The sequence below is a fragment of the Rhipicephalus microplus genome, chromosome X (genome assembly GCF_043290135.1).
Source record: "Rhipicephalus microplus isolate Deutch F79 chromosome X, USDA_Rmic, whole genome shotgun sequence".
NCBI classification, from domain to species: Eukaryota; Metazoa; Arthropoda; class Arachnida; order Ixodida; family Ixodidae; genus Rhipicephalus; species Rhipicephalus microplus.
In genome coordinates this window covers 222,857,158-222,870,444 of record NC_134710.1, presented here as the reverse complement: position 1 = coordinate 222,870,444, position 13,287 = coordinate 222,857,158, and the positions used below count along the sequence as shown (strand labels likewise).

The window sequence follows — 13,287 nt, the reverse complement described above, 5'->3', positions numbered from 1 at the left end:
GATTACACTGTGCGCGGGGAAAGAAAAGGCGGATGTGGCAGTTTTCTTGCGCACAGCACGAACGAGACATATATGTTAGGAAAGGAAAATTAACAATCACCCGTTTGTAGGACTGAGCAAAAACAAAGCTGCTTTTTCCTAAAGCCTCTTGATATTTGGCTTTAGCTTTTCTCTAACTCTTCCACCACCTTGCGGCATTCCGCAGAAGTCATTTGCAAGAGATTGATGCACGTGAGATTACTTGCCCTTTTCTCCGACAAGTTACTGTCATTACTGCCACGACGTGCCGATTTCATCATTTATCATCACGCGGGCCGTTTCAGTCTGACAAAGCAAAGCGGCCACCCGTCGCTTTCGGGGCCCTGAAATTCGACGATGCATGCCTCGTACTTGAGACTTTTGTATTTCTAAAAAAAAATGAGACTTTCATAAGTTGTGATGCAACTGACCACAATGTCATAAAAACAATTACCCTCAAGTCAATAATCAATGAAATTACCAGGTGTTTGTAAATTAGTATTTTCAATGGGACTCAATGAGCGGCAAAATATTTTTGCCTCAAGGTATAGTTCGCCTCTGAAGACTGTCACTGGCTTATGCTATCACAGAACTTTTATAAAACATGTCTGCATTGTTAAAAAAAGAAACACCCTGTATAAGTAAAATACACAACCGGTATGCTGACAGCAACATTAAATCTTCTAACAGGTTGAATTTTTGAAGGCTAGAGCTGTCATATATGTGAAAGGAAGAAGAGTACTACACAAGGTCAGGACGGCGAAGAGTTGCAATGTAGAACAGAGCAGATAATGTGCTTTTTTTTTCGTTGTGCGAGGAGTCTGCCGCATTTACATATAGTTGGGGTTAATAGGTTAACAACATTTTGAGATAGGGTTTGTAGTTAGTTGGTTGGAATTATTGTGCGCTCACATCGCACGTTAAATCCCTCGCAGTGCGACCGGCACGGCCGAATAAAATCCACGCCTTTCAGTTCAGTAGCCGAGCACCACCGCAACAAAACCACCGCAGTGGTGGCCTCCGAAATGGCAGGCGTGTGGTGTGTTTCTCTCTCCGGCTATCACACGGAGAGAGCGTATATATTTTCAGAGGTAGGCATGGCCCGCTCTTTTCACCGTACCGTGGTGTTCCCTCATAGGATCGAAAAAGCTGTCGTGCTGTTGGCGCAGCTTGCATGCGGCGAGAAAAAGAGATGATTTCGCACTTTTATATAACCTCGCGCTCATATATAAAAGTTCGGATCAGTGTGTACGAGAGCAAAGTCAATGCTGGGGCATTTGTATTCTCAAATGGGCTTTGTTTTTTTTTTTGCTGTAGATTTGTGGCACCCATATTATAATTGCCATGTTTGTGCAAGAGATATATATGTCATGAAAACTTACAATGCTTCGAAGTTTGCGGGCTGTGTAGCATGCGGGGGGCACTGTCCAAGAAAAAAAAAGATGAGATCCCGATCCGCAAGCGAAGTCAGAAGAGGGCCGCTTCTACGCTCACGGGTTACACTCGATTCAAGGAGTTCCTTTTTCTTTCCTTTCACTAAACTATAGCGCTGTTTTTCACTGTAAGGCCATTTCCAGAATTTCTCGCATACGCGCTGATGTAATTACACCTGGCAGCGCACCACGTTTCGCACTCGCCCACGAAGCTGCCCCAGTTTCCCTTTCCAGCTACCTCCCGTCGCACCGAAGAAGCAGGAAACCGGGAGGAGGAATCAGGTGGTCCACCGCCTTACGTCTAGATTGCATCTAGACTAAAAGTCGTCAGTCCTGCGACGACTACGGGCTGGTCACAGGCACGTTTTGGTCCCTTATGGTCTCCAATTTGCTCTCTGAGTATTACTGTTTTCAATGGATACGCGGGGCAACGTAAGAACGAACTACAAAATCTTTTGCTTATTCAAAAAAAAATCAACATGCGTTCAGAGTTTGGTGTACCTGATATGACACATTGAGTGGTATACCTAGCAGCTACAATTTTCATTTTTTAGTTTGTCAGGAGTCTTACTCCCGTATTCACAAACGCTCCTCGACTCGACTTTTGCCCTTCACTTGACAAAGTTGAGCACTGCGCCACTGTTCGGCTGAAAATGAAGCTGCGCTGCTCGAGAGTGGCAGCAGATTGTCGGTGATATGCAGTGACTTGCCGTGCCTAGAGATGGCTCTCCCATCAGCTTTCTCGAGTGAAGGTGAAGCATTGAGTGAAGGGACGTTCTAGAATACGGGGGTTAGTCTTCGAATACTTTCTCTTCTTCATAAAGACACCATTCTGCTACATGTGCGACCCTTTGATTTAAATGTGGTCAGAGGACAGTAAACGAACACGATACTAGTATTGCCATTGTGCTACTAAAACATAATCAAAATACAAATGACCAAAAATGAGACGATGACAACTCAAGCACTATCTCTTTGAAATATATGTGGAGTAAAATTAGACCGGCTAATCGAAGCCTTCTACAATATTTCTGCAAAATTATTTATCACCTTACTTCATTGACACGACCAGGACGCTCGGTTATCCGCAGCGTAACTGAGCTTTGGTTGTCTGCCTCATAGATATCCGTATGGGATAAAATAGTGAAATGGCGTGTCGCGATAGAAGTGCAATATGGTTCAACGACGAGAACAGTTTTCACCCATAAACCGTTTCCAGAAAGTAATGCTAGAATTGATGTATATTTCTCAAATCAAGGTATTTAGCACCGATACGAAACGTACCATAATGGAAAAAAACTAATACTGCCACAGGCGATTTGATATCTCCTTACAATGGCCTATATTATGAAAATTCGCCCCGCTGTGGTGGTCGAGTGGCTAAGGCACTCGGCTGCTGACCCGCAGGTCGCGGGATCAAATCCTGGCTGCGGCGGCTGCATTTTAGGTGGACGCAAAAAATGCTGTAGGCCCATGTGCTCAGATTTTGGTGCCCGTTAAAGAACCTCGGGTGGTCGAAATTTCCGGAGTCCTCCACCATGACGTCTCTAATAATTATTTGGTGGTTTTTCTGACGTCAAATACCACATATTATTACGTCAGGAAAATTGAGCAGTTTTTATGCTTTTCTTCGTAATTTGGACCAAAATTAATGCAGTAACAAAAATAATACTTGTCTTCAATGCAGCCAGAAGATTCTGGTAATGAATCTTGATCATACGTGGGGGGGGGGGGGGGGGGGGAATGCGCATGCTGGAATCCCGTGCGCTCTGCTGTCTGCCGCATTCTCCGCCGCCGCCGATGGATGGATGGATGTGGCTGTACCCTTTAGATCGGGCGGTGGCTAGCGCCACTAAGCCGTAATACTTAAAGAACCCAAAACTATATTTATTTTTTTTCCTTAAAAAGTGAGTTTGAGGATTCGTACTTTGCAGTGAAGAGTTTAATTTTCACTCGTGCCTTGACTTTAGCCACCAATCAGATATCCTCCTTCTAGTTAAGTCTACTTGCTTAAAGTCTATTTTGCCCTCCCGGTCCCTAAAACCCAGTGCTTTGAAAAACTCTGCGCCATCATCCTGAACTATAGGGTGAAGCCCTTTACAGAACATTATCAAGTGTTCGGCAGTTTCTTCTTCCTCTCCACACGCACTGCATACTGTGTCTACCCCTTCGTATTTGCCCGATATGTCTTGGTTCGCAGTACTCCCGTCCTTGCCTCAAACAGTAGAGAACTACCCCGAGTATTATCATAGATCCTTTCCTTGGCAATTTCTTGCTTAAAAGTTCGATAGATCTCTAGTGCGGACTTCTTAATCATGCCCATTTTCCACATGTCAGCCTCCGAAGTCCACAGTGAGTGCGCCCTCTGGTGGTAGCCGGGCGCACGAAGTGATGCAGGTGATGGCCTCCGAGATGGCAAGCGCGCGGCGTGTCCCACCGCACATCTCCCATATCGGAGGTCATGTGTTGAGTTTTGCTTGGGAGCGTGGTGATTGGGACGGCCGGGGCCAAACACGGCGCCCACCATCTCGAAAGCCATGCCACAGTGGTGGATCCAGAGTGGGGGACCGTAGGGGCGAGCACCCCCCCCCCCTCAAAGCTTGTGCCAGCCCCTCCGCCTTTCAGTTCATCCAACCGTGTTGGCACCGGTCACTACCCTATTCCCAATGCAAGTTTAGCGCAGCAAAACGTGCCTATATCTAGTGTGGTAGCCCGTAAGTTGTTTTAATTCTTCCAATTTATTACGATTGGAAAACTAAGTGAACATATCTTTTCAATGAGAGAACATGTGGCCCCAAGAAATGCCTCACACTTGGTGCGTTGTCACGTGGTGGTGACTTAAGAAGGCGGCAGTCACTATGGCGGATACAAAGCTTTTTATTTGGCTAACTTGTGACCAGAAAACTAAATAACTCCAAATACAAGCAAAGTACGTGGTACACTGACAGCCACAATAAACGTTGTCGACCGTCGGTGAGCTGATCGACGGTGTAGCGCATCTTGTTTTATACATCAGTGATCGCACCTTCTAAAGTTATCGCTGGTGCTTACGTAAGCTCCCAAATAAACTAAAGAGTAGTCGCATACTGTGCGTATTCTTAACAATAATTTTTGAGGTTTGGCGTGCAAAACAATGTGATTGTGAAAGACGCAGTAGTGAAGGGCTCCAGAAATTTTGACGACCTTGTGTTCTTTCATTGTGCACCTGAATCTAAGTACATACGCCTCTATCATTTCGCCCTCATCGAAAAGTGACCGCCGCAGCCGGTATTTGCGCGTAATCGTAACAGAACGGTCGGAGAAATTTGCGTAGATCTTGAAACATTGCATGGCGGCTGGCGCCGAGTGGTGTTTTTTTTTTATTTTTTGTGTCGTTGAGGCATTATTGCACCACAATAAAGCAATAAGTGCGCGTGGCAATACAGCTGCAGAAGTCATCGCAGGACACCGTCGTTATTCGAGCTATCTCCAAATATCGCTCCGATCCCCTGATGATTAGTAACAGTACCAAAAATAGGAAGAATAAAAAAACTGTCAACAAAGGTAACAAAACACGAAAGCTCTTCTGTATCAAACATTCATGGTGAGTAAGCATATAAATACTATACAAGAGGCACCATTAATAGCTATGACAGTTAAGCATGAAGCAGAGTATGGTTGGTCGATGCAATAGCACTTGTAGTTCTGGACGCTATTGAAATATTTCGCCACAAGGTAGCTGCCACCAACGCGTATGCCTCGCATTCGTGCTTCCCATGATGTGCAATACAATGCATTGCAATGCATCGCTTCCCCCGACTTTTACTTGGCTGGCAACCTATAAGCCGAAACTGCTGTCTTTATATTCAAAGTCGATGGTTACTTTATTAATGCGTGTGTGCTTGTGCATATAAATGTCTGAAATCGTTCTTCTTCTTTCCTTTTTGGTCATGTGTGATCCTTCGTGCCTGTGTGAGTACAAGCGTGTAGGAGATCTCGGCTACTACGACGAACGCGGTCAGTTCTTCTTGTTGGAGCGCCTCAAAAACCTGGTAAAGTGTGGCGGCACACACGTGGCCACGGCGGAACTGGAAGAAGCTCTCCTCGCCTGCGCCGGAGTGGTCGACGCAGCCGTGGTTGGTCGGCCGCATGAAGTTTATGGCGAGTCAGCTGTGGCCGTGGTTGTACTGAAGAATTGTGCTGACGCTACCACCAAAGAAGCTCGGCGTCTGCAGGAGATGATCGCCGGTAAGCGTTCGCCAATCATCACTTTCGCTGTTTTGAGCACGGTGAGTCACAGCAGCAGACCAAGCATTCAGGTGGCCTCGGGAAATGTTCGTAGTTCGATTCTTTTGAGCATAACATATGTTACAGTGCTATCGAGTGCTTATAGCATTAATTACTCAACTACTGAGTGGAACACAATACAAATGAAGCAACAGGGTAAAAGAGGCGTCCTTGTTTTGTTTTTTCTGTGCGTCTTGTTACTCGGTGGCTGGACATAGTCATTTAGGTGTAGATAATGCGCAACGCACTGCCTGCGTAAATCATTGTCGGTGCTCTCATCATCATCATTATCGTACTTTTACGCTCACTGCAGTATAAATGTCTCAGACAATGATGTTCACTTAGCTGTTTATTGTGCGAGCTGATTTTATTTTGTTCCTGCTGATTAATTTCATTTCTTTATCTAACGTTATGAAATCATTGGCTGCGTTTCCCATCTCTTGGTGTACATTATATTACTCTCGCCACCAGTTATCTGCAGTGGAGTAGACAGGGAAGTGGTGCGGGTTGTGCACCCCTCCTCCCCACCAAGAATTTTTTTTTTTACATTTCGTATGCGTACATGTACGCGAACACATGAAAACGCCGGCACAAGCATTAAAACAACAAATCGGAGCACTGCTACCCCCCCCCCCGCGTCTCTTCACGCATTATCGAATATTTCTGGCTCGGCTGCTGATATCAGGAGTCCTTGCTGCTGGGCTAGTCGGTTCATACTGTGTTTTGGCCATTGAACTGGGGCCACAGCTCCGATGAACGAAAAAGGGAGGAGAAAGGAATAAGGTGAGCACTGTTTTTCACTGTTTTGATTTTAGGAACGAGGTGAGTGCTGCTTTCCACCTCCTTGATTTCGGGGAGGCCGCCCCATTCCATTGAAATGGTCACTTTTTGCTCTCGATGCCATGGCAAAAAAAAAATTCGGGGGAGGGGGAGGGGGGAGGGACACGTGCTTTAGAGTTACTTTATATGCTACCTTCAGGTATCATATCCCGTAGGGAGCGCCCCGCCACGGTGGTCTAGTGGCTAAGGTACTCGGCTGCTGACCCGCAGGCCACGGGATCAAATCCCGGCTGTGGCGGCTGCATTTCCGATGGAGGCGGAAATGTTGTAGGCCCGTGTACCCAGATTTGGGTGCACGTTAAAGAACCCCAGGTGGTCGAAATTTCCGGAGCCCTTCACTACGGCGTCTCTCATAATCATATGGTGGTTTTAGGACGTTATACCCCACAAATCAAATCCCGTAGGAAGCATATACAGTAACTCTAGCGTGCTCGGTATGCACTTCTTGGCTACACCCCTAGCAGCAAGAGTAACACCCCCCCCCCCCCCCCATTGTGACCATGATGGGCCTGTCACACAACGAAATTAGGACGCCCAGAGAGATTCATCCACGCTTGAGACGCGATCGTCGGCTGTTCTCGCGCGCTTTCACTGGCACATATCTATCTATAGAACACAGGGTGAGCAGGGTGATCAAACATCTTTATGTTGATCACTTGCTTGTTTTTCACGTCAATCGCACCCGTGGGAATGCTGTAGCCGCAAAATGACCCCAAAATCTTTAAAATAGAAGGAATCAGCGTGAAGGGGGGGGGGGGGGGTAAATTTACCTATTGAAAGAAAAACCTGGCAACGAAATTCTACAAGATACTACAGCCGTGGTCAGGGAGTCTGGCATGCATCTTTTACAAAGTTTTATTCTTCTGTGATCGTCCCGTGCAACACGATCAAGGGGGGCAGATGGTATTCGTGATGAAGATGTAGATGGCGAAATACACATTCACTTGAGCTAGAGCTTTGCTTTTATTAAACAGGTCACTGACCGTTGTCCAAATAAAATTATGTTTCGGGTACGTACTTTGGGTTTCCAACAGAATGATGGCTGAGCAGTCTCATCTGAAGACACTTTCAGATAAATATGCGTACAAGTACCGGTTGCTATTTAACTTCAGTCTCTTTTTGATTGTTTTTATTTGCAGCGAGGTTCCCGGAACACATGCATCTGCACGGCGGCGTTATATTCCTTGGTCAGATGCCCCGCACTGGCAGCGGAAAAATAGACAAGCAGCGGCTTCGTAAAATGTGCGCCACTACTTCGGCGGAATGCAAGATGGACTGGCCTGTGTTGTTATTCTGCACAAACGAGACCGAATAAAACTCGACCACTGCGTTGTTCGCAGAGGGCAAGAACACTCTAAGCCAAAAAGGACTAAAGTGGGATATGCCATTGGTCCTTTAGGGGACTAAATGGGCTGCCACAGATTTTGAGCCAATTTCGGACTAACTGCGGGAGCAACTGCAAGGTTCAACTATTACTCCCTAGCACTTACTCCACTTGGTTTAAATGTTTGTCCTTGTAGAATGTTCTCCAGTGGGACTAACAGTTGAACAGTCTGGACGAATGGTAAAAAAATGGTGAGCCTGCACTTGTGGAGTATATTAGTCATGCAACACACACACACACGTATATATATATATATATATATATATATATATATATATATATATATATATATATATATATATATATATATATATATATATATATATATATATATATATATATATATATATTAGCTGTACCCTTTTTGTAAGTCTCCAGGTTTCTGCTCCGTAGCTAAGTACCGGTAAGATACAGCTGTAATATACCTGGAGCAGAAACCTGGAGACTTACAACGAGGATTCAGTTTAAATTGACGATGACACAGCGAGCAATGGAAAGAAAAATGGTAGGTGTAACCTTAAAAAACAAGAAGAGAGCAGAGTGGATTAGGGAACAAACGGGGGTTAAGGAATCATAGTTGAAATCAAGAAGAGAAAATGGTCATGGGCCGGGCATGTAGCGCGAAGACAGGATAACCGCTGGTAAAAAGGGTAACTAACTGGATTCCCAGAGATGGCAAGCGAGTAGGGGGAGACAGAAGGTTAGGTGGGCAGATGAGATTAAGAAGTTTGCGGGTATCAATTGGCAGCAGCAAGCACAGGACCGGGTTAACTGGCGGAACATGGGAGAGGCCTTTGTCCTGCAGTGGATGTATTCAGGCTGATGATATATATATATATATATGTATATATATATATATATTCTTACAAGAGAAGTATATTTGCGGATATTTACGATGTTTACATGCGATGGCAATGGCTGACACACTGGTGGGCTGGGACCAGTCTCCTCTCCATCCACTTCGTAGTCTTTTCTTCCAAGCAGAGACCCTCTACGGCTTTATGCTCCAATCCCACTACTGCCTCGTGGCACTACCCCGCGGCGATAAAGCGCTGACCCGCTGCTTGTCACGAAAGCGGAGTATTGAGCGACATATAAGGCTTCAGTCTTACGACGTGCACAACAGCAGGTGGTGGTGGCATTGAGTGCGCTTCATCGACGACTCGCTGTATCTCGTAGGTGAGGTAGTGACCTTGCGTAGGACTTTGTATGGTCCGTCATAGTGAAATAAGAGCTTTGCTGAGAGGCCGATGTGACGACAGGGGGTCCACAAGAGTACTAGTGAACCAGGTGCACACGGAACTTCACGGTGGTGACTATCGTACCGATCTTTCTGAGAGGCTTGAGAAAGTGTGAGTCGTTCTCGGGCAATCTGTCGTGCTGCGTCGGCTCGTTCTATGGCATCGCGGACGTGTGTGACAGGGGAGCTGGATCGACGAATCATCGGCGAGAGAGATCGGCGGCCTTGGGGTGATGGTGACAGGCTGAACCTTCGGCCCTGAACATTAGTAGCAGTAGGCTGGGGATCGTACCGAGTAGAAAACCGACGAGAATTGTCTTCAAAGTGGCGCCATGTCACAGTGTTCCCGGATGAATTGGACGTGCAACGATTGCGATAGTAGCGAACAATGTGTCCGGCGCGAGAGCAGTGAAACCAGATTGGTCGATCATTCGACGTCTTCCATTCAGCAGGGTTCCGGTAGCGGGAAGGGTAGCGTGAAGGGTACACCGGAATCTGGTTAACCGGAGCCGAACTCTCGGTAGTGCGAACAGTGCAAACAGGTGTGATGCTGAGATTTGCTATTTCTTGGTGAACGACGGCTTGGATGAGGGACACAGTCGATGCGTTATCTTGAGGGCCGTTGGAAGCGATGGTTGCAGGAGCCATTGCTTCGTGTTCGCGGTGAACGATCCGGGTGACATTTTCGGGTGATGTAGCTTGCGTGAACCTGGGGCAGTCTTCGCAGGTCGAAGTGGCTGCAGTATTAGGCAGACGCGCAAACTGGTGGGTTATGCGACGGTTCTTGGCGTGCTCGAAGCGCTGACATTCCTTCACCACCACGTCGACGGTGGCGCAATCTTTAACGATCAACAAGTTAAAGTTGTCGTTGGCAATTCCTTTTAATATGTGGGCGATTTTTTTTAGTTTCGCTCATGTTCTCGTCCACTTTTCGACAGAGGCCCAATACGTCCTGTATATAAGATACATACGATTCCGTCGATGTCTGCACGCGACCTTCCAGGTCTTTCCTCGCGGCCTGCTGTCGCCCAAATGGCCTGCTGAACAACTCGACAAGCTTCATTTTGCAAATGTCCCATCTGGTCAACTCTGACTCGTGCGTCTCATACCAGATGAGTGCCGTATCCCGGAAGTAAAATACAACGTTGGCCAGCATCTACGTGGGGTCCCACCTATAGTATTCGCTCACGCGCTCGTACAATGTGACCCAATCTTCGAGATTCACCTTGTCCTTGCCTGTGCCCGAGAAGGTTCTGGGGTCTCGTGGAGGCAGGAAAATCGGAGGAGGCAGCTGCCGCTGCTGCTGCGGCTGCTGTTGCCCTTGTGGGTAGGCGTGCTTAGCCATTGCAGGAAAATGAAGGTGGCGGCCACTCCGAAATTTTGTGTTGGTAATTGCCAGGTAAACCTACCCAGCACCTTCACCAATAATCTTACAAGGAAACGTATATTTACGGATATTTACGATGTTTACATGCGATGGCAATGTCTGACACACTGGTGGTTGGTTGGTTGTTCCTCAGAGTCCTGGCGCAACCCACCACGGGGGATCGGCCATGAAACGGACGGTGCCTCTTTTGTGAGGTGGAGTTGTTTTACCAGCCGGATTATTTAGATAACAATGTTTAAACACAGAACCAATTGGTAAACGATAGATTACAAATAAACTAGAGGTAATACAAAGAATGAACAGGCTAATATGATTTGAAATAAAGAGAATATATGCCTCAGCTTAACATTCTAATCGTTTTGTTGCCTTTAGAAAGTCGCATACGGCCTCGCACATTCCTGTGGCTGAATTCCTTGTCAGCTGCTCCAACGAAGAGGATCACCGGAAGGGATAAATTTAGAGCCAACCCACAAAAAGGTTTTTCTAACAGTCTCTTCCTTTGGTTTGTGTATAACCTGTATGTTAAGAGGAAATGGTGAAGGGATTCACTCTAGTAGCAGTGGAGGCATAGGGGAGACTGTGCCAGACCAGACCTGTGTAGATAAAAGTTCAGGGGAAGGGGGGGACTCGGCATTTTAGTCTCGTAATTGATATCTCCGCCGTTGTAGAGGAGCACCATCGATTTTTCCAAGGGTACTTAAGATGGAAAAAATCTGATGTTGTCAAGCGAGATTTTTCAAACTGATCTGACATAACACATTTTCTAAAGCGTGCCACAGCGACAAATGCTAGCGTCGGCAATATAGAAATTATGGAATAATTATGTGAGGCCCTTGAGAGTGCATCTGCATATTCATTGAGGGTTAAACCTTTATGCCCTGGTATTCACACAAAGCGAATGAGTCGTAAATGCCTTGGGGCAAGGTCGTAAAATACTTTTAAAGCATTGGACATATTAGGCGCAGTTAATAAACTACACACAGACAAGCAGTCTGAAAGAATAATAGCATCTGTTACTGTTTGAGGTAATTTTTGTAATGCTAAGAGAATTGCCAGTGATTCCGCCTGATAAATAGATGTGAAATCAGGTAAACGAATTGAAAAAGACCCATTCAACACTGAAGATGCTATTCCAACTCCTGCCCTCTTTTCGCGAACTGAAGCATCAGTTGCTATTACGATCTTTGTGTCTAATCTTGCCAGGTGCTCTTTCAAAATGGCATTTAGATATCTATTGGGAAGAGTGTTGCAATTATTAGGAAAAATATTGTCAAATTCTATTTTCATTGTTTGAATAGGTGTTCTTAGTACCGTACTTCACGAAGGTTAACAATGTTTCCAAGAGCTTTTGTACGATGATGACTTGTGGACACTTTAATCTGGACCACTGTTGGATAAAAAAGGATATCGGCTCATTAATGAAAACATATTGTGACCTCCTATGTGGGGATGCGTATATTTTTAGGAAGGTACGGACTGCTAGTATTTGGAACCTAGCACGAAGAGAAGGCAGGCGCGCTTTCCTATATAAAATATTAATTGCGACAAGTTTAGGGAGCCCAAGACATAAACGTAACGCTTCGCGTTCTAGTAGTACCACTGGTCTAATTTTGTAGGCGGGTGCTCCACAAAGCAAGACACAGCAAACTCCAATATTGGGCGAATATACATACAATATATCATTACTAGCAAATCACGACGTAAACCACAACGTTTATTGCTGAGTCTACGAAGCATTCCAAGCGCCTGTGCTCCTTTAGCTGCCATATTTTCTATATGCGGACTTCAATGCACTCCCAAGTATTTAATCGGTTTCACCTGCGGGATAAAGTCCTGTCTGTAAAGTACGGAAATCTGCACTATAACACTTATATAAAAAACTACGACTGCACTTTTTATGATGTTTAATGATAGATTAATGTCGTCTAACCATGTGTTCAGAGCGTTCATATAAAACTGTAGCATCTGACATAATGTATGTATATCTGTAGCTGTAGCAAGAAATGCGTAATGCGTAGTCTTTTCTTCCAAGCAGAGACCCTCTACCGCTTTATGCCCAAATCCCACTACTGCCTTGTGGCACTATATATATATATATATATATATATATATATATATATATATATATATGTCAGTTATGGACTAATAGTCGCAGCAAGAACAGAAACGCAAGCCATTGTGGTGCTTTTAGGAATGAGAATTTTCTCAGAAGTCTGGTTGGTAGCGTAGAGAAGTCCAGAGCCATTGTGGAATCACGCTAGACCTGAAGCAAGGGCTATACCTCTTGCGAAACAGCGTGCAGATGGTTGGACAAACACGTCACCAGAGTCGATCACATTAGAAGTGATGGCAACTATCCGCTGATGACCAGGTGGTAGCTCGGTATCTTCAGCAGCGAGCAAGCGAACGGGCTTGTCATCCGCATACAGGGCATAGTCAGTTTCCATCATATGAACAACATTTTCTCGACAGCAGATAGAAGCGTTCGCCGTAGACGGAAAATCCCAGCCTAATATAAGCTGGTGGGCACACGAACTCAGCACAGCAAATTGCACAAAATGAAGAAGACGAGCTATGAAAACTCGAGCGGTGCACATAGCGGCAGGTCTAATGGTGTCCCCTTGAGCAGCTTGCAGTTTAGGTCTATCATAAGGGGTGGTGACTTTTCGCAGACGTGAGCACAAAGAACGATTATTGACAGACAAACAAGCACCAGTGT

The 13,287-nt window shown here is 45.7% G+C and overlaps 1 protein-coding gene across 1 annotated transcript in view; it reads left to right on the top strand.

The window, feature by feature from the left end:
• LOC119176844 (luciferin 4-monooxygenase) overlaps positions 1 to 7,872 on the top strand; it is a 58,290-nt gene extending 50,418 nt beyond the window's left edge. Inside the window, exons 7-9 of the mRNA XM_075876530.1 lie at positions 3,789 to 3,866; positions 5,408 to 5,678; positions 7,697 to 7,872. Coding sequence (XP_075732645.1) covers positions 3,789 to 3,866; positions 5,408 to 5,678; positions 7,697 to 7,872 — 525 coding nt within the window. The remainder of the gene's footprint in view (positions 1 to 3,788; positions 3,867 to 5,407; positions 5,679 to 7,696) is intronic.
• Positions 7,873 to 13,287: the final 5,415 nt, after the last annotated feature.